This window comes from Mesocricetus auratus, unplaced genomic scaffold (genome assembly GCF_017639785.1).
Source record: "Mesocricetus auratus isolate SY011 unplaced genomic scaffold, BCM_Maur_2.0 Super-Scaffold_100026, whole genome shotgun sequence".
Taxonomy (NCBI): domain Eukaryota; kingdom Metazoa; phylum Chordata; class Mammalia; order Rodentia; family Cricetidae; genus Mesocricetus; species Mesocricetus auratus.
In genome coordinates, this window is record NW_024429207.1 from 12,675,954 (window position 1) to 12,695,998 (window position 20,045).

The following is a 20,045-nucleotide window of genomic DNA, read 5'->3' on the forward strand; positions in this document are numbered from 1 at the left end:
GGGAGGAGGGGAGGGAAAGGGAGAGGGACCTCGTACTGACTTGTGAAGCAACCTTGTTTCTTATCTAAATTTAAAATGGAAAATAAAAAAATATTAATAATAAAAAAAAAGAAACTCAAAAAAAAATACTGGCAAATCGAATCAAAGAACACTTCAAAACAATCATTCACCACGATCAACTAGGTTTCATCCCAGGGATGCAGGGATGGTTCAACATAGGAAAACCCATCTAGGTAATCCACCATATAAACAAACTGAGAAACAAAAATCACATGATCATCTCACTAGATGCACAAAAAGCCTTTGACAAAATCCAACAGCCCTTCATGATTAAGGTCTTGGAGATATCTGGGATAACAGGAACATACCTAAACATAATAAAAGTTATTATAGAAAACCAACAGACAACATCAAACTAAATAGAGAGAAACTCAACACGATTCCGCTAAAATCAGGAACAAGACAAGGCTGTCCACTCTGTCCATACTTTTTCAATATTGTAATTGATGTTCTAGCTAGAGCAATATGACCACAAAAGGACCTCAAGCTGATACAAATTGGAAAGGAAGAGGTCAAACTTTCAGTATTTGCAGATGATATGATAGTTTACATAAGTGATCCAAAAAACTTTACCAGGTGACTCCTACAGCTGACAAATACTTTTATCAAAGTGGCAGGATATAAGATCAACTCAAGAAAATCAGTAGACCTACTTTATACAGATGATAAAAGGGCTGAAAAAGAAATCAGAGAAACATCACCCTTTACAATTGCCACAAACAACATAAAATACCTTGGGGTAACACTAACCAAAAAAGTGAGAGATCTGTATCACAAGAACTTTGAGTCTTTAAAGAAATAAATTAAAGAAGACACCAGAAAATGGAAAGATCTCCCATGCCCTTGGATAGGTAGGATCAATGTAGTAAAAATGGTAATCCTGCCAAAAGCAACATACTGATTCATTGCAAATACCAGCACAATTCTTCACCGACCTTGAATAACAATAATCAATTTTGTATAGAAAAACAATAGGTCCAGGATAGCCAAAACAACTTTATTCAACAAAGCAACTTCTGGAAGCATCACTGTTCCTGACTTCAAGCTCTATTATAGAGCTATAGTCCTGAAAACAGCTTGGTATTGGCACAAAAATAGACAGGTAAACAAATGGAATCAAATTGAACACCCTGATATTAACCCACACAACTACAAACACCTGATTTTTGACAAAGAAGCTAAAATTATACAATGGAAAAAAGAAAGCATCTTCAACAAATGGTGCTGGCATAACTGGAGGCTGGCATGTAGAAGAATGCGAATAGATCCATGTCTATCGCCATGCACAAAACTTAAGTCCAAATGGATCAAAGATCTCAACATAAATCCAGCCACATTGAACCTCTTAGAAGAGAAAGTGGGTGGTACCCTTGAAGGAATTGGTACAGGAGACTGCTTCCTGAACATAACACTAGTAGCACAGATGGTGAGGTCAACAATTAATACATGGGACCTCCTGAAACTGAGTATCTTCTATAAGGCAAAGGACACAGTCAAGAAGACAAAACGGCAGCCCACAAAATGGGAAAATATATTCCCTAACCCCACATCTGACAGAGGGCTGATCTCCAAAATTTACAAAGAATTCAAGAAGCAAGTCTCCAAAACACCAAAGGATCCAATTAAAAAGTGGGCTACAGAACTAAGTAGAGAATTCTCAAAAGAGGAGTCTGAAATGGCTGAGAAGCACTTGAGAAAGTGCTCACCATCCCTAGCCATCTGGGAAATGCAAATAAAAACAACCCTGAGATACCATCTTACTCCTGTCAGAATGGCTAAAATAAAAAACACCAATGACAGTTGATGCTTGAAAGGTTGTAGAGAAAGGGGAACACTCTTCCACTGCTGGTGGGAGTGCCACTTTGGAAATCAGTATGGAGATTCCTCAGAAAAATGGGAATAAGCCTACCATAAGACTCAGCAATTCCACTGTTAGGCATACATCCAAAAGATGCACATTCATACAACAAGGATGTCTGTTCCACTGTGTTCATAGCAGCATTATTTGTAATAGCCAGAACTTGGAAGCAACCTAGATGCCCCTCAATTGAAGAGAGGATAGAGAAATTGTGGTACATTTGCGCAATGCAATACTAGTCAGCAGAAAAAGAACCAATGTAATCCTGAAAATTGCAGGCAAATGGATGACACTAGAAGAAACCATCCTGAGTGAGGTAACCCAGTCACAAAAAGAGAAACATGGCATGTACTCTCTCATGTATGGATTTTAGACATAGATCTGGGGAGTGCCAGCCTAAAATCTCATGGCCATAGAGTCTGGGAAACAGAAACCTCATTCAGTGGCTGATGGAAGCAGAGGCAGACTCCCACAGCTAAACACTGAGCTGAACTCAAGGAACCCAGTGACAGAGAGGGAGGATTGATGAGCAAAGAGGTTAAGAGTGGGCTGGCTTAACCCCCAGAAACAGCTGACCTGACAAGTGTTAGCTCTTGAATCCCAGACTGATGGCTAGAAATCCAGCATGGGACTGATCAAGACCCCCTGAATGTGGGTGTCAGTGAGGAGGCCTAGGCAATCTATTGGGCCTTGGGTATTAGATCAGTATTAACCCTGTTACACAAATGGACTTTGGGTGCCCATCCAAAAATGAGAGATGCACTCTCACCCTGGACTCTTGAGGGAGGTTCTAGGCCCTGCTCTGGAAATGACAGACTATGGACACCCCCATGGAAGGCCTCACCCTTCCTGAGGAAATGAGGGGGTGTTGGGGTGTTGGTGGGAGGGCATGGGAGGAGGGGAGAGAAAGGGAGAGGGAACTGGGATTGACATGTGAAGCAGCCTTTTTTCTAATTTAAATTTAAAATTAAAAATAAAAATTAAAGAAAAATTTCTAATGACTCCTTCCTATGTTCTCTTTTGTACAAGGAATGTTCTATGCCACTCAGGATTCAGACATAAAATACTATGCTTCTGAGATGCCCACACATTGTAAAGTACATGATGTAGTCACCACTTCTGGACTGGAGATGACCATAAAAAGACTTGGATAGTCAACCCAGAAGTTGGGAGTGAGTTCCCTGGTTGTGGGACCTTGGTATTTGAAGAGGGTGTTGGCAATTTGGATTTGTGTTGCAGGGTCCTTACAGTTCCCTCAGAGAGGTGGTGGTAAGGTACAATGTCAATGGCACAGACACCAAGAGTAGGTAAAAGACAAGCAACAGACTCATTTATTCAGTAACGGGGAGCGCCTTATAAACCCTCCTTCCGGCTGGAGAGATGGCTCAGCGGTTAAGAGCATTGACTGCTCTTCCAAAGGTCCTGAGTTCAATTCCCAGCAACCACATGGTGGCTCACAACCATCTGTAGTGAAGTCTGGCACCCTATTCTGGCCTGCAGGCATGTGTGCCGGCATAACACTGCATATATAATCAATAAATAAATCTTTAGGGGGGAGGGCACGGGAGGAGGGGAGGGAAAGGGAGAGGGGCCTGGAACTGACTTGTGAAGCAACCTTGTTTCTTATCTAAATTGAAACTGGAAAATAAAATAAAAAAAAGAAAATAAAAATAAACCCTCCTTCCAGCACCCAGGCTGCATCCAGATCCATTGGCATTGCATGGTTTTCCATCACTGGCTACACATGATCAAGACCGCTGACAGTGCCTATTGCTAGGCCTTGGGCAGACTCCAAGTTGACTCATCTCTCAGTCTCCTATCCTTTATGTCCTACGGTTTCGGGTCCTTTATGATCCAGAAAGGTTTAAAACCCAGGACTCAGCACGTTGGAGGCAGGTTGCTCAGGAGTTGGTTTGTATCTCTGGGAATGAAAATGCTGTTGCATCAGAGAGCTAGTACCAACCACTGTCTGTCTACTCTAGGAGCCACCATCAACCTACACACCACCCTATAGCCACTGCTGAGACAACTGAGTGGGCTCAGCCAGAAGTTGCAAAGGCAGTGATGTCTACTGTTGCAGATCCTTCCATGGTATGGTTTTTAGTGAACAAATGCTTGTCCAAAGTGACAAAGGGCCACACTTTCTACGAATACACATGCAATGTAGCCCACATCCTGTAATGGAGGGCCAAGGGAACGCTTCTGATGTCACACACAAGTGAGAACTGCCACTGAGGCAACACGGACAGGAACTTCACTTAAACAGCTCCCACAGGTTTCCAATCTCCCTGTGACTCCCCTGTAGGAAGAGTCTCCTAGGGAGGACTACCAGAGAGCAAACAGGATCCAAAGAATCCTGTTCACTCTGTGACAAGCAGCATAAAAAGGGGAGGTGGTCTGGAACCGAGAGAGGCAAAAGCAAACACACACGTGCAGGAACCCTCAGGGGGGGGTCTTCACTGAGAACACTGTAAGACAGTATGAACTGAAGACACGTCATTGAGTAATAGGACTACACTTTTACTGACTGCTGTGTATTTTGATACTGAAATATTAAATATCTCTATGCTTTTGTTCCAGCAAATTCTTTTAAAAAAGGTGCTTCAAGAGCCAAGGTAATACACGACAAAACAGGGGAACGTTTTGAAGGTTTGGTGTTCCTTCTGAAATTTCGAGGTTTTTTCTAGCAGAGATGATATCACTGAACTCTTCTTCCCATTCTGAAGTGAGAACTCTGGGTTCTTACATCCTAGGAGATATTACATGCTTATTCTGAAGAAAAATGAACACAAAGCATAGAAAATAGCAAGAATAAAAGGAATTAGAGTAACAATTACATAATTATCAGATGAATCATTATTTTTCTTGGGTTTCCCTTCTTTTGGAGGTGAAGGTGGAGGGCCACTGTCAACACTCCCTCCACCACCGTTTGTAAGGCACTGTGGTGGGTCCCTCCCGAAGTTGCAGCAGCAGTGGTGTAAATTGTTGCAGACCCCTTTCATATTACATTTCTCTGGAGAACAATCACTTACCCACACTGACTTACTGACACACTTCCTATCAATGCACACATGCTCTGGACCACAGTCTGTGCCATCTTTCACATGGCCAATGTCAGGTATTGTCATCCCAAAATGGTAGTCAGTTCCCCAACAGGTGACACCATTGAGGTTAGTCCAGTGAACAGTGGAATGTCCTTCCAAAGTAGGGATAGCTTTCACATTCTCACACTGAACTCTCCCACAGAGGATGTCTGAGTCATTACATCTTAGGTATGTACTTCTGAAGAGACCACAGTTGCCAAAACGGTCACCTTGGGTGTTGATTTCCCTGTAGCATCTCAGAGCTACACTTCTGGCTTCTTTGCCAAAGATTTGCTGGCACTGTTCATCTCGCTTATTACATCTCTTTTCATAGCAGTATCCACCATCTTTACAGGAGCTCCCGTCAAGCAAGTAGACATCATTAGGGCACTCATGTGACTCTCCGTTACACCATTCTGGAAGGTCACATTCATTGTCAGCTTCTCTGCACAGTGTGCCTGATGGCATGATCTGGCAACCTTTGCAGCAAAGTCCAAAAGCACACGAAGCTCCACGTTGGAGCACGCAGCCCTCCATACAACACGGATCAGCTCTACATGCCTGCCAGGATCCAAAATCGCACTGGTATCCATCCTCTACTTCACCATTCCTGCAGAACTTGAATTTGAGCTTGCTTACCAGCTTCTTTTCCTTGAGCAGACAGTTGGTAGTAGCATAGGTTGTCTAAAATGCGGCGTAATTGCAGTTGCTGAGTTTGTTGACACCAGTGGCTCCTGGATCCCTTATGCATACAAAATGTTCACATTTACATGTGTACTCATCATGGTTCATACCCAAATTATAACCAATCCCATGTTCTGTAAGTTGTCCAAATTGATGAAGTTCAGAGTCTTCAAGACGATCAACTCCACAATTATTAGATTGCACACAAAGAGATCCAACATAAGCTAAGCCATTTTTGCACCAAAATCATGTTTCACGAAAAGATGTGCAACATCATTTTGAATAGGATAATTAAGGCTCATCCACTTCCTTTGTTTTTTTTTTGTTTTTTGTTTTTTTTGTTTTTACCAGACAGGGTTTCTCTGTATTGTTTTGGAGGCTGTCAGTCCAGCCTGGCCTCGAACTCACAGAGATCCGCCTGCCTCTGCCTCCTGAGTGCTGGGATTAAAGGCGTGGGCCACCACCACCCGGCGGGCTCATCCACTCCCAATAGCAACAATCCTTCACGAGGCAATCTATGGTAGTCATTTTCACTTGGTTTCCTGCATGCCACATCTCAACTCCAAATAGAACTACCTCAACATCCAGTGTAAGAAACACCTCATTTATTACATGCACAATGATCAATACTTCTACTAACACATGCGACAGATTGCCATTCAGATAACGAATTCGATCTTGGTCTACAACCAATGCCAGGTTAAGAGAATGCTTGTGGGTCCACCAACCCTTATAGCTGCTTTGCATCAGTTCTGCAGTTATCATTCTCTTGAAGCTTCATTTGCTGGCCTATCTTTCCTCTTCTGTTAGTGCGCACCTCATGGGGAGTAATTGTGACTCCTCACTGTCTATCTTGTGAACCAAATGTTCGAATGTGGAAGAAAGGTTCTTGGGCTTGATTTCATATACAGTCCCATTTATCTGTAATGTTCCTTGAAATCCCCCCAAACAGGTGGTAAGGGCAACCATGGACTCTGGGTCTCCATCTATATAGCCATGGTAGTAGCAATCCTTCTGAACAAAAGGCTGGTCCTTGTGTAGAGCACCTTGGTCAGTGTAGGTGAAAACAGAGAGGTGTCTAGACATGAAAACCTTTTTTACTTTCATGTAGGCAACATGCCTCTGACTCCCAAAGTTCAGGCTATATGTCAGCCATCTCATAGCCCACATTGTTCTGTTGCTTGTGACCCGAAACGGTCTCACTACTTCTGGGAGGCTGGTGTGTTGAGCATGCCAAGTCAAAGGCCATGTTGAATGAATGATCAACATCTCCAGCCAGAGGAGCAGATGGCTTATCCTTGTGTGCTTACGAGACTCACCCATTGCCACCTTGTCCCACAAGTCATCCAGGAGGATACCCTTTATCTTGGTTGCAAGCAGGGCTGACTCCTAATGGTCTGTCTTCTGGCTGAGTTGATGCATTAGAGCAGCAAGACTAAATGAAATAGGAAAAAGAAGGCAGACATAGGAGTAGCTTAGCTATACACAAGGCAAGGTAGAAGAGAAAGAGGCAGGTATGAGATTAAATGGATTAGGTATTGGTCTAAGGAAAGACTCCACATAGTTCATTTGATTTGCTGTTTAATTTTGTTGGAGTACAAACCATGAGTGTACATAAGAATTATTATTCACCTATGTTGATGTTTTCTGAACGCAGATAAAGAACTCTTAGATTTAACATGTTTATTAAATATAGAAGTTCACATACCTACAATAAATAGTTAAAGCAAAAGTTGTCAATAGATCAGGACCATTTATCATATTTCAACAAGCAGTACTGAGGTCTGTATTTCAACTTGGAATAAAGATAAAGGTGCTCTTTCAATTTCCAACAATAAATTGTTGTGTAACTTTATTCAGGATGGATTTGTAAATGTTCCTCTTATTATTTTTTATTATCATGTAAGTATACACACTTGTGCGAGGACACACACACACACACACACACACACAATCTCCACACAGTAAAAAAGTATCAAATTCGTAGACTTGAAAATTGTCAATATATCACTATTTAAAAGCCTATGACCAGAGTTCCTCAGTCTTGGTGGGGAAGCTAATAGTATCTATTTTTTTTAAGTGGACCTAACATTCCTGTCTAGTAGTTTTCTAAATATGCTTGTCTTAAATTGGTCAGTGCTCCTGCTCGCTTTAGTCAGAGGCTATTGTTTGTAGTGTTTCCTAGAAACATGAAACATGAAAGAATGAACATCTCCAGCCAGAGGTGCAGAAGAACTGAAATCTTGGTATGTAGATGTTAGCCTGACACCTCGACTGAAGTGTGAATTCATTGCGAGTTGTTTTTTAAACAAGTCCCATGTTTCTTTAATAATTTATACATTCTACACTGTTTTTTAATTTCATCAATTTTTAACCCCACCAAACAACCCAGCAGAAAATAGACATTGTGTTTCCTTTCATAGGGTAGTTTTTATTGTTGAATTTAAATCAAAATACATTAAGTTATAAAACCAAGAATTTTTCATTTTATTCTTTTTTATTCAACATTGGTGTTTTTCACCAATTACTTTCTTGAATCTCTGATTTGTCAGTTAATAGAGTTTACTTAGTATATTATGTGGAAACTTGCTTTAGGAGCTATTCTGATTTTAGAATATTTTTCCCTTTTTTAAAATTTAAGTTAGAAACAAGCTTGCTTCACGGGTCAATCCCAGCTTCCTCTCCCTCCCCTCCCCTTCTGCCCTCCCCAACAGGCTCCTCAGTCCCCCACCAATCTCCACTCCAATGCCCAGGGAGGGTGAGGCCATACATAGAGAATCTCCAGAGTCTGTCATTTAATCCAGGGTAGGGCCTAGGCCCTCCCACAAGAGTCCAGGCTGAGAGAGTATCCCCCATTGTGAGATGGGCAGCCAAAGTCCAATTATATGCCAGGGATAAATACTACCCAAGGCCCCATAGATTACTTAGGCCTCCTAACTGACACACATTCAGGGGTCTGTGTCAGTCCCATGCTGTCCACCCAGCCATCAATCAGGGATCCAAGAGCTCCCCTTTGTTCAGGTCAGCTGTTTCTGTGGATTAAACCAGCCCAGTCTTAACTCCTTTGCTCAACAGTTCTCCCATTCTGCCACTGGATTCCAGGAGTTCAGTTCAGTGTTTAGCTGTGGGTGTTTGCCTCTGCTTCCATCAGTTGTTAGATGAAGGTTCTGTTTCCCAGACTCTCTGGCAGTGGGATTGTATGCTGGCATTCCCCTGATCCATGTCTAAAATCTACATAAAGTGAGTACATACCATGTTTCTAATTTTGTGATTGGTACCCCACTTTTTAATGGGATCCTTTGGTGTTTTGGAGACTTGCTTCTCAAGTTCTTTGGAAAATTTGGAGATCAGCCCTCTGTCAGATGTGGGGTTAGTGAATATCTTTTCCCAATCTGTTGGTTGCCTTTTTGTCTTGCTGACTGTGTCCTTTGCCTTACAGAAGCTTCTCAGTTTTAGGAGGCCCCATTTATCAATTATCTTAGTGTCTGTGCTACTGGTGTTATGTTCAGGAAGCTGCCTCCTGTACCAATTTGTTCAAGGGTACCTCCCACTTTCTCTTCTGTCAGGTTCAGTGTGGCTGGATTTATGTTGAGGTCTTTGATCCATTTGGAGTTAAGTGTTGTGCATGGTGATAGACATGGATCTATCTGCAGTCTTCTACATGCCAGCCTCCAGTTATGCCAGCACCATTTGTTGAAGATGCTTTCTTTCTTCCATTGTATAATTTTAGCTTCTTTGTCAAAGATCAGGTGTTCATACATGCATGGGTTAATGGCAGGGTGTTCAACTCAATTCTATTGGTCTATGTGTCTATTTTTGTGCCAATGCCAATCTCTTTTCAGGACTATAGCTCTATTATACAGCTTGAAGTCAGTAATGGTGAGGCCTCCGGACATTGCCTTGATGAACAGGGTTGTTTTGGCTATCCTGGGTCTTTTGTTTTTCCATATGAAGTTGAGAATTGTTCTTTCAAGGTCTGTGAAGAATTGTGCTGGGATTTTGATAGGGATTGCATTGAACCTGTCAATTGCTTTTGGCAACATTGCCATTTTTACTATGTTTATCATACCTATCCAAGAGCATGGGAGATCTTTCCATTTTTCTGGTATCTTCATTAATTTCTTTCTTTAAAGACTCAAAGTTCTTGTGATACAGGTCTTTCACTTGTTTGGTTAGTGTTACCCAAAGGTATTTTATGTTGTTTGTGGCTATTGTAAAGGACCATGTTTCTCTAATTTCTTTCTCAGCCCTTTTGTCTTTTCTATAGTAGAGATACTGATTTTCTTGTATCTTGTATCCTGCCACTTTGCTGAAGGTATTTATCAGCTGTAGGAGTTCCCTGGTAGAGTTTTTTGGGTCACTTATATAAACTATCATATCATCTGCAAATAGTGAAAGTTTGACCTCTTCCTTTCCAATTTGTATCCCTTGATCTCCTTTTGTTTTCTTATTGCTCTAGCTAGAACTTCAAAGACAATATTGAAAAGATACGGAGAGAGTGGACAGCCTTGTCTTGTTCCTGATTTTAGAGGAATTGCGTTGAGTTTCTTTCCATTTAGTTTGATATTGGCTGTTGGTTTGCTATATATAACTTTTATTATGCTTAGTTAAGTTCCTGTTATTCCGGATCTCTCCAAGACATTTATCATGAAAGAGTGTTGGATTTTGTCAAAGGCTTTTTCAGCATCTAGTGAGATGATCATGTGATTTTTGTTTCTCAGCTTGTTTATATGGTGGATTACGTTGATGGATTTTCATATGTTGAACCATCCCTGCATCCCTGGAATGAAGCCTACTTGATCATGGTGGATGAGTTTTCTGATGTGTTCTTGGATCCGATTTGCCAATACTTTACTGAGTATTTTTGCATCAATGTTCAAGAAGTGATTTGTCAGAAGTTCTCTTTCTTAATTGTTTCTTTGTGTGGCTTGGGGATCAAGGTTATTGAAGCCTCATAGAAAGAGTTTGGCAAAGACTCTTCTGTTTCTATTTTGTGGAAAACTTTGTGGAGAATTGGTATAAGCTGTTCTTTGAATTTCTGGTAGAATTCTGCATTGTGGTCACCTGGACCTGGTCTTCTTTTGGTTGGGAGACATTTGATGACTGCTTCTATTTACTTAGGGGTTATAGGTCTATTTAAATTGCTTATATGTTCTTGATTTAATTTTGGCAAGTGATATCAATCTAGAAAATTGTCCATTTCCTTTAAATTTTCAAATTTTGTGGAGTACAGGTTTTCAAAGTATGACCTGATGATTCTCTGAATTTCCTCAGTGTCCGTTGTTATGACTCCCTTTACATTTCTGATTTTGTTAATTTGCATGTTCATACTATTTCATTTGGTAAATTTGGATAAAAGTTTGTCTATCTTGTTGATTTTCTCAAAGAACCAACTCTTTGTTACATTGATTCCTTGTATTGTTTCCCTAGTTTCTACTTTATTGATTTCAGCCCTTAATTTGATTATTTTCTGTCATGTATTCCTCCGGACTAAGTTTGCATCTTTGTGTTCTAGAGTTTTCAGTTGTGCTGTTAATTCTCTAGGGTGACTATTCTCCAGTTTCTTCATGTGCTATGAACTTCCCTCTTAGCACTGCTTTCAAAGTGTCCCATAAGTTTGGGTATGTTGTGTATTCATTCTCATTGAATTCTAGGAAGACTTTAATTTCTTTTTTTATTTCTTCATTGACCAGGAATGGTGCAATTGAGCATTATTCAATTTCCATGAGTTTGTAGGGTTTCTGCAGTTTGCATTGTTGTTGCATTCTAACTTTAACGCATGGTGGTCTGATAAGGTATATGGAGCTATTCCAATTTTTTTTTTTACCTATTGTGGTTTGATATGTTGTCACATATGTGGTCAATTTTTGAGAAAGTTCCATTTGTCACTGAGAAGAAGGTATATTCTTTTGTGTTTAGATGGAATATTCTATAGATGTCTGTTAATCCCAATTGGGTCATACCTGCTATTAGTTCTTTTGCTTCTTTGTTAAGTTTCTGTCTGGTGGTCCTGTCTAGTGGTGAGAGTGGAGTGTTAAAGTCTCCCAGTATAAATGTGTGAGGTTTTATGTATTATTTGAGTTTTAGTAATGTTTCTTTTACGAGCGTGGGTGCTTTTGTATTTGGGGCATAGATGTTCAGAATTGTTACTTAATCTTGGTGGATTTCTCCTGTGATGAGTATGAAATGACCGTCATCTCTTTTGATTGATTTTAGTTTAAACTCTAATTTGTTAGATATTAGGCTTGCTACCTCTGCTTGTTTTTTGGATCCGTTTGATTGGAAAATCTTTTCCCAACCTTTAACTCTGAGGTGATGTCTGTCTTTGAAGTTGAGGTGTGATTATTGCATGCAGCAGAAGGATGGAGTCTGTCTTCCAATCTATTCTGTTAGGCTGTGTCTTTTTATGGGAGAATTAAGACCATTAATATTGAGGGATATTAATGACCACTGATTGCTTATTTTTATTTGTTTTGGAGTTATTGCTGTTGTTGGAATTGTGTGTGGATTTTCACCCCTTTTTAATTTTAGAATATTACCAGTGTCTTATTTACTTGGATAAAGTAATCAAGTTAAAAAATTAGAGGTTCAGGAAATGGAAGAGATGGGTAAATAGACAAGGTGCTGGAGGGTTAAGCATGCGGACTGAGATCACCAGAAATCATGCTACAGTACAGGGTTGATGGTTTGACTCTATAAAACACAATACCACCATATGGGACTAAAGAGAAGTAAACAGAAACAGATTCTTGGGGCTCTCAGGCCACAAGCTCTTTTGGCAATGCTAAATACTGACTCCAAAAAAAGGCAAAACAGCCTTTATCTTCTTTGGCCTACACATACATGTGCTTCTATATGCTTTCACATACACAGTCATAAGTGAACACACACACAAACACACACACACTTGGATTTCGACCCAAAGATGCAGTGACATTTCAGCATATGAAAATCAGTAAATGTAGTCCACTAAATAAACAAACTGCAAGAAGAAAAACACATGATCATCTCATTAGATGCTGAAAAAGCCTTTGAAAAAAATCTAACACCCCTTCATGAGAAAAGTCTTAGAGAGATTAGGGATACAAGTGACATAACCAAACATAAAAAAGCAATTAACAGCAAGCCTATAGCCATCACCAAATTAAATACAGAGAAACTCAAAGAAATTCCACTAAAATCAAGAACAAGACATATCTACTCTATACATGTCTATTCAATATTGTACTTGAAGTTTTAGGTAGATCAATAAGATAACTGAAGTAGATCCAGGGAATACTTATTTCAAAGGAAACAAAAGGCAGAGAGAGAACATGCAAATGAACAAAATCAGAAATGAAAAGGGAGATATAACAACAGACACTGAGGAAATCCAGAGAATCATCTGGTCATACTTGGAAAACCTTTACTCCACAAAATTTGAAAATTTAAAGGAAATGGATAATTTTATGGATAGATATCACTTACCAAAATTAAATCAAGAAGAGATAAACAATTTAAATAGACCTATAACACCTAAAGAAATAGAAGCAGCCCTCAAAATCTTCCAACTAAAAGAAGTCCGGGGCCAGATGGTTTCAGTGCAGAATTCTACTAGAAATTCGAAAAGAGCTAATACCAATACTCTTCATATTGTTCCATGCAATAGAAGCAGAAGAATCACTGACAAACTCTTTTTACAAGGCTACAATTACTTTTGTAACCAAAACACACAAAGACATAACTAAGATAGGGAACTACAAACCAATCTCCCTCATGAAAATTGATGTAAAAATACTCAAGAAAGTACTGCCAAATTGAATCCAAGAACACATCAGTAGGCTTCATCCCAGGGATGCAGGGATGGTTCAACATAGGAAAATCCATCAATGTAATCCACCATATAAATAATCATCTCACTAGATACTGAAAAAGTCTTTGACAAAATCCAACACCCCTTCATGATAAAGGTCTTGGAGAGATCAGGGATAACAGGAACATACCTAAACACAGTAAAAACAATACACAGCAAAACAAGATACAACATCAAACTAAATGGAGAGAAACTCAAGGCAATTCTAAAATCAGGAACAAGACAAGGTTGTCCACTCTATCTGTATCTCTTCAATACTGTACTTGAAGTTCTAGCTAGAGCAATAAGACAACAAAAGGAGATCAAGGGGATACAAATTGGAAAAGAAGAAGTCAAACTTTCACCATTTGCAAATGATATGATAGTCTACATAAGTAATCTGAAGAATACTACCAGGGAACTTCTACAGCTGATAAAACACCTTCAGCAAAGTGGCAGCATAGAGGATTAACTCAAAAAATCAGTAGCCCTACCAGATATAGATACTAAATGTCCTGAGAAAGAAATCAAAGAAATATCACCCTTTACAACAACCACAAGTGACATAAAATATCTTGGGGTAACTCTAACCAAACAGGTGAAAGACCTGTGTGACGGGAACTTTGAGTATTTAAAGAAAGAAATTAAAGAAGATACCAGAAAATGGAAAGATCTCCCATACCATAGGTATGATAAACATAGTACAAATGGCAATTTTACCAAAAGCAATCTACAAATTCAATGCAATCCCTATCAAAATCCCAGCACAATTATTCAAAGACCTTGAAAGGGCAATTCTCAACTTTATATGGAAAAACAAAGATCCAGGATAGCCGAAAGAACCCTGCACAATAAAAGAACTTCAGGAGGCATCACCGTCCCTGAGTTCAAACTCTATTATAGAGCTATAGTAATGAAAAAAGCTTGGTATTGGCACAAAAATAGACAGGTAGACCAATGGAATCAAATTGAAGACTCTAATATTAACCCACACACCTATGAACACCTGATATTTGACAAACAAGCTAAAACTATGCCATGGAAAAAAGAAAGCATATTCAACAAATGGTGCTGGCATAAATGGAGGCTGGAATGTAGAAGATTGCAGATAGATCCATATCTAACACCATGCACAAAATTTAAGTCCAAATGGATCAAAGACCTCAACATAAACCAGACACACTGAACTTGTTAGAAGAGAAAGTGAGGGGTACAAATTGGTACACGAGATTGCTTCCTGAACATAACACTAGTACCATAGACACTGAGATTGATAATTAATAAATGGGACCTCCTGAAACTGAGAAGCTTCTGTAAGGCAAAGGACACAGTCAACAAGGCAAAAAGCCAATCCACAGAATGGGAAAAGATCTTCACCGCCCCACATCTGACAGAGGACTGATCTCCAAAATTTACAAAGAACTCAAGAAGCTAGTCTCCAAAACACCAAATAATCCAACCAAAAGCGGGGGTACAGAACTAAATAGAGAATTCTCAATAGAGGAGTCTAAAATGGCTGATAGGCACTTAAGAAAGTGCTCAACATCCTTAGTCATCAAGGAAATGCAAATAAAAACAACTCTGAGATACCATCTCACTCCTGTCAGAATGGCTAAAATCAAAAACACCAAGGATAGTTTATGCTGGAGAGGATGTGGAAAAATGGAAACACTCCTCCACTGTTGGTGGGAGTGCTAACTCCTACAGCCACTTTGGAGATCAGTATGGAGATTTCCCAGGAAAATGGAAATCAGTCTACCACAGAATCCAGTAATTCCTCTCTTAGGTGGATACCCAAAAGATGCACATCATACAACAAGGACATCTGTTCCACTATGTTCATAGCAGCATTATTTATAATAGCCAGAACCTGGAAGCAACCTAGATGCCCTTCAACTGAAGAATGGATAGAGAAAATGTGGTACATTTATACAATGGAGTACTATTCAGCGGGAAAAAACAATAGAATCCTGAAATTTGCAGGCAAATGGATGGCACTAGAAGAAACCATCTTGAGTGAGGTAACCCAGGCACAAAAAGACAAAAATTGTATGTATTCACTCATATATGGATTTTAGACATGGAGCAGGGGATTTCCAGTCTACAATTCCATCACCAGAGAGTCTGGGAAACAGGAAGGACTCTAAGAGAGATATGCATGGTACCCCAGAGAAGGGGAATAGGATGAGATCTCCTGAGGGGATTGGGAAAATGGGGGGAGGGGAGGAGAGAGGGTGCTGGAAGAAAGAGAGGAGGAGAAGAGGACATGGAGGAGCAGGAAGATTGAGTCAGGGGAAGAATAGAAGAGAGCAGGGTGAGAGATACCATAATAGAGGGAGCCACTATAGGTTTGAGAAGAGATCTGGCACTAGTAAGATTTTCAGAGATCTACAAGGATGACACCAACTCACAATCTAAGCAATAGTGGAGAGGCTACCTTAAATGCCCTCCCCTGATGAGACTGATGACTACCTTATATGTCATCCTAGAGCCTTCATCCAGTGTCTGATGGAACCAGACGTAGACACCCACCCAATGAACTGAACTCCTGGAACCCAGTTGCAGAGAGAGAGGAGTGATGAGCAAAAGAGTCAAGACCCAGCTGGTGAAGCCCACAGAGGCAGCTCTCATGAACAAGGGGGAGCTCATGGACCCCAGACTGGTGACTGAGAGGCCAGCATGGGACTGATCCAGACCCATTGAATTTGGGTGTTAGTGAGCAGGTCTCAGCAATCTATGTGGCATTAGACAACAGATCAGTATTTATCCCTGGTGTACAAATGGACTTTGGGAGCCCGTTCCACATGGAGGGATGTTCTCTCAGCCTGGACACATGGGGGAGGGCCTAATCCCTGCCTGGTATGATATGACAGACTTTGAAGATTCCCCATGGAAGACCTCCTCATCCCTGGGGAGCAGATGAGGGTGGGGTGGGGGCTTGGAGAGCTAGTGGAGGGTGGGGGAGAAGGGGAGGGAGAGGGAGCTGGGATTGACATTTCAAGCAAGATTGTTTCAAATTTAAATAAAGAAATTAAAGTATCATTTTTGCAGATAATATGATAGTATACATATGTGACCACAAACATTCTACCAGGGAACTTCTACAGCGGATAAACACCTTCAGTAAAGTGGCTGTATACAAATTTAACTCAAAAGAATCAGTAGCCCTCCTTTATACAATAGACAAATAGACTGAGAAAGAAATCAAGGAAACAACTCCCTTAACAGTAGCCACAAATAACATAAAATATCTTGGGGTAACTTTATCCAAGCAAGTGAAAAACTTCTCAGACAAAAACTTCCAGTTTTTGAAGAAACATCTCCAAGAAAATATTAAAAGAAGGAACAATCTCCCATGCTCATGAATCGGTAGGATTAGCATATTAAAAAATGACTGTCTTACCAAAAGCAATCCACAGATTGAATTCCTTCCCCATCAATAATTCAACATAATTCTTTACAGAACTTGCAAGGACAATACTCAGCTTCATATGTGAAACAAAAAAATTAGGATAGCTTACACAATCCTGTACAATAAAAGAACTTACAAAAGTACCAACTTCCTTGATTTCAATATGTACTATAAAAACTGCATGATATTATTATAAAAACAGATTGGTCAATGGAGCTGAATCAAAGACCTGGCCATAAATCCACATACCTATGGACAACTACATTTTGACAAAGAAGCCAGAACTACACAATGAGGTCATCTTCAACAAATGGTGCTGGTCTAAGTGGATGTCTGCATGTAGAAGAATGCAAATAGGTCCATATCTATTGCCCTGCACAAAACTCAAGTCCAAGTGGATCAAAGACCCCAATATAAATCCAGATACTCTGAACATGATAGAATAGAATGTGGGAAATAGCCTTGAATGCAGTGGTACAGGAGACAAATTCTGAACACAACACTGATAGTGCAGGCACTAACATCAACAATTAACAAATGGGACCTCTTGAAACCTAAAAACTTCTGTAAGGGCAAAGGATACCAACAATAGGACCAACCAACAGCCTACAGTAAGTATTGGCCACTTGTATTTCTTCCTTTGGTAACTCTACCTGGCTCATTTTTAAAAACTGGAATGGTTGTTTCCTTATTGTTTTATAATTTTTTCTATACTTGTGTGAGTGTGTGTGTGTATTTATCTAGTATAAGTATTTGTATCTATGAGTGTGTGAACATGTGCATGTGTGTTCATCCACAAATGTGGGGGGAGCCATAAGTTGATGTTTGGTATGTTCGTTAATCACTCATCCACTCACGATGTTTTTTTGAGACAGATTCTCTCAGTGAACCTGGAGCTCATCAGTTCAGTTAGGCTGACTGGCCAGTGAGCTTAAGGCATTCTTCTGTTTCTACACCTACTCCCAGTTCTGAGATTACAGGTGTATGCTACATTCACACACACACACATACACACACACACACACGCACACATGCACACATACACACACCCTCAATCACCACCACCACCACCACCACTACACTACAACACACTCAGGACAGAAGAGAGACAGAGAAGGCAAGAGTGAGGAGTCATCCAGGCTGGCATCGAGATAATAAATGATAGAAAAGGCAGGTAAGGATAAAACAAAGGAAAAACTTTGTTCTTTGGTGATGCAAGCTTAAACTGATATATCCATTATGAAAATCATTCTGGATGTTCTTCAAAAAGCTAAAAAACAAAAAAGGCACGGTTATATAACCTAAGAATAGATTCCTACAAGAGAGGTACTTGACATTGTCTGTAGGGATGAACTTCCTGATGGTTTATCCAATCACCAGTGAGGTTGTAGGAGGCATTTTAATGCACCGCACACCATCAGCATTCCAGCCTGTGCATAATTGTTTCTTATCTTTACACCTGTGTTGATTGCTGCTGTTCACATCTTTAGTATGATTTTCCTTGAATCCCATAAGTTTTAGAATATCTTGTTTTTGTTTTTGGTTGGGTCCCGATTTTATTTGTTTCTGTTTGGTTTTATGGACTTCATTGGTTATTCAAGAGCATATTGTTTAACTTCCACACATTTATGTTTTCTAGCTGCCCTTGTCACTGATTTTAGTTTACTTTCAAGTCAGAAGAGATACTTAATATACTTTCAGTCTTTTGAATGTTTATGATAGCCTATGGTATAACATACTATCAATGCTGAGAAATACTAGAGCCTATTTGTGAAAAATGTTAGCTTTACTGCTAAGGGGGTGGCCAACACTAAATTGTAAACAGTTAACAAGCATGTATAGGGTGGGTATGAAAGTTTTCTACTATTAATATATTTCTTCCTATTTTTCTTTTCAAGCCCATTATTTTTTCAGATACCTGGGTGTTCTGAAAATCAGTGCACATGTATTTGAAACTGTATATCTTTCTGAAAAATTAAACTTTTATCATCACATAAAAACCTTCTTTGTCATTGACTTCACACGCACACACACACACACACACACACACACACAATCCAAGTGTTTCTGTAAGAGGGAAATCACAGATACAAAGACCAATGGCTGATGTTTACAGTTATGCTTCCACAAACCAGGGAATGACTAGAACATGAAAGATGTTTGAAAAAAACCATTTCTTAGTAAACTCAGAGAACATGTGTTCCTGAAGATAGCATGATAGTAGATTCCTAGCCCCACAGAGATGTCATGAGATAAATTTGTAAAGTTAAACCATTTACTTCACGTTACCTTGTGATAACAAACATATCAGATAGAGAGATTAGAAACTCTGAAGTCAAATGCAGTTTTCTTTAAAAAGTTGTGGTGAAAGTTGGAAAAAGTGAGAAAGTTGAATGAGGTAAATGATATAGATATGGGCATATTAATCACATGCAAGTAAAAGCAGAGATGGGAGACGAAAAACTTACAGATATTACCAACCTCACACTATCACACTACGGGTACTCAAAGATAACAAACAGATTTCATGGTTTACTCTAGCCAACAGTTAAACACACCCTCCTCTGCTTGACTGGTATTTAGAAAACAATCACATAGTTTAACTATGAAATTTGTTTGTGCGCTATTTTTACTTATTCTTCTTCTATATTCTTTTTTGGCCTATTTTGATAGGTTAAAACTTAGCATAATAGACTAGGCATATTTACGTGCAGATGGAAAATGTCTCATAATCTGTCAGTGACCAGAAGAAAGGTACAAATGATTATTAATGACTGGATTACTTAGAAAACTTAAGATGGGTTTGAATTTTTCTCTGGAACCTAAAGCTTCAAGTACTCTACAATATAGCTAAATGTTGAGGAAGTAACCTGGGACAGGGGTAGCAGTACAAAAAGGGTTTCAGAAGGTAAGATGTCCATGCTGTGTGTTGGGGGTATACATATTGGGAGAACAGAGATATCTGGTCATATTGGAAAACTACTAGAGCACAAACAAATTGAAAGGAAGCCAGGTTTACTCACACTGAGGGGGAAGTAGTGATACGGTTTGGTTGAGATGGTGGAGACACAGTGGGAAGGCCAACTCCCAGATCCTTCCCATGGCTCTTGTTGCTAA

At 39.7% G+C, this 20,045-nt stretch overlaps 2 protein-coding genes across 3 annotated transcripts in view; both read right to left on the bottom strand.

Annotated features, from left to right (window-relative positions):
* The window catches only part of LOC101824765 (disintegrin and metalloproteinase domain-containing protein 25-like), a 39,169-nt gene extending 19,130 nt beyond the window's left edge, over positions 1-20,039 (bottom strand). The window contains exons 1-2 of one of the 2 annotated variants that reach the window (XM_040731986.1): positions 19,952-20,039; positions 7,005-7,120 (exon numbers count right to left, since the gene is read on the bottom strand). The gene's annotated coding sequence lies outside the window, so the exon portion shown is untranslated. The remainder of the gene's footprint in view (positions 1-7,004; positions 7,121-19,951) is intronic. The other variant, XM_040731987.1, reaches the window with a different exon arrangement.
* LOC101824502 (disintegrin and metalloproteinase domain-containing protein 25-like) lies at positions 4,678-7,976 on the bottom strand. Its single transcript, XM_040731732.1, is given in 6 exon segments — positions 4,678-5,918; positions 5,921-5,994; positions 6,170-6,441; positions 6,443-6,478; positions 6,481-7,050; positions 7,896-7,976. Coding segments are annotated over 6 exon segments (2,274 nt in total).
* Positions 20,040-20,045: the final 6 nt, after the last annotated feature.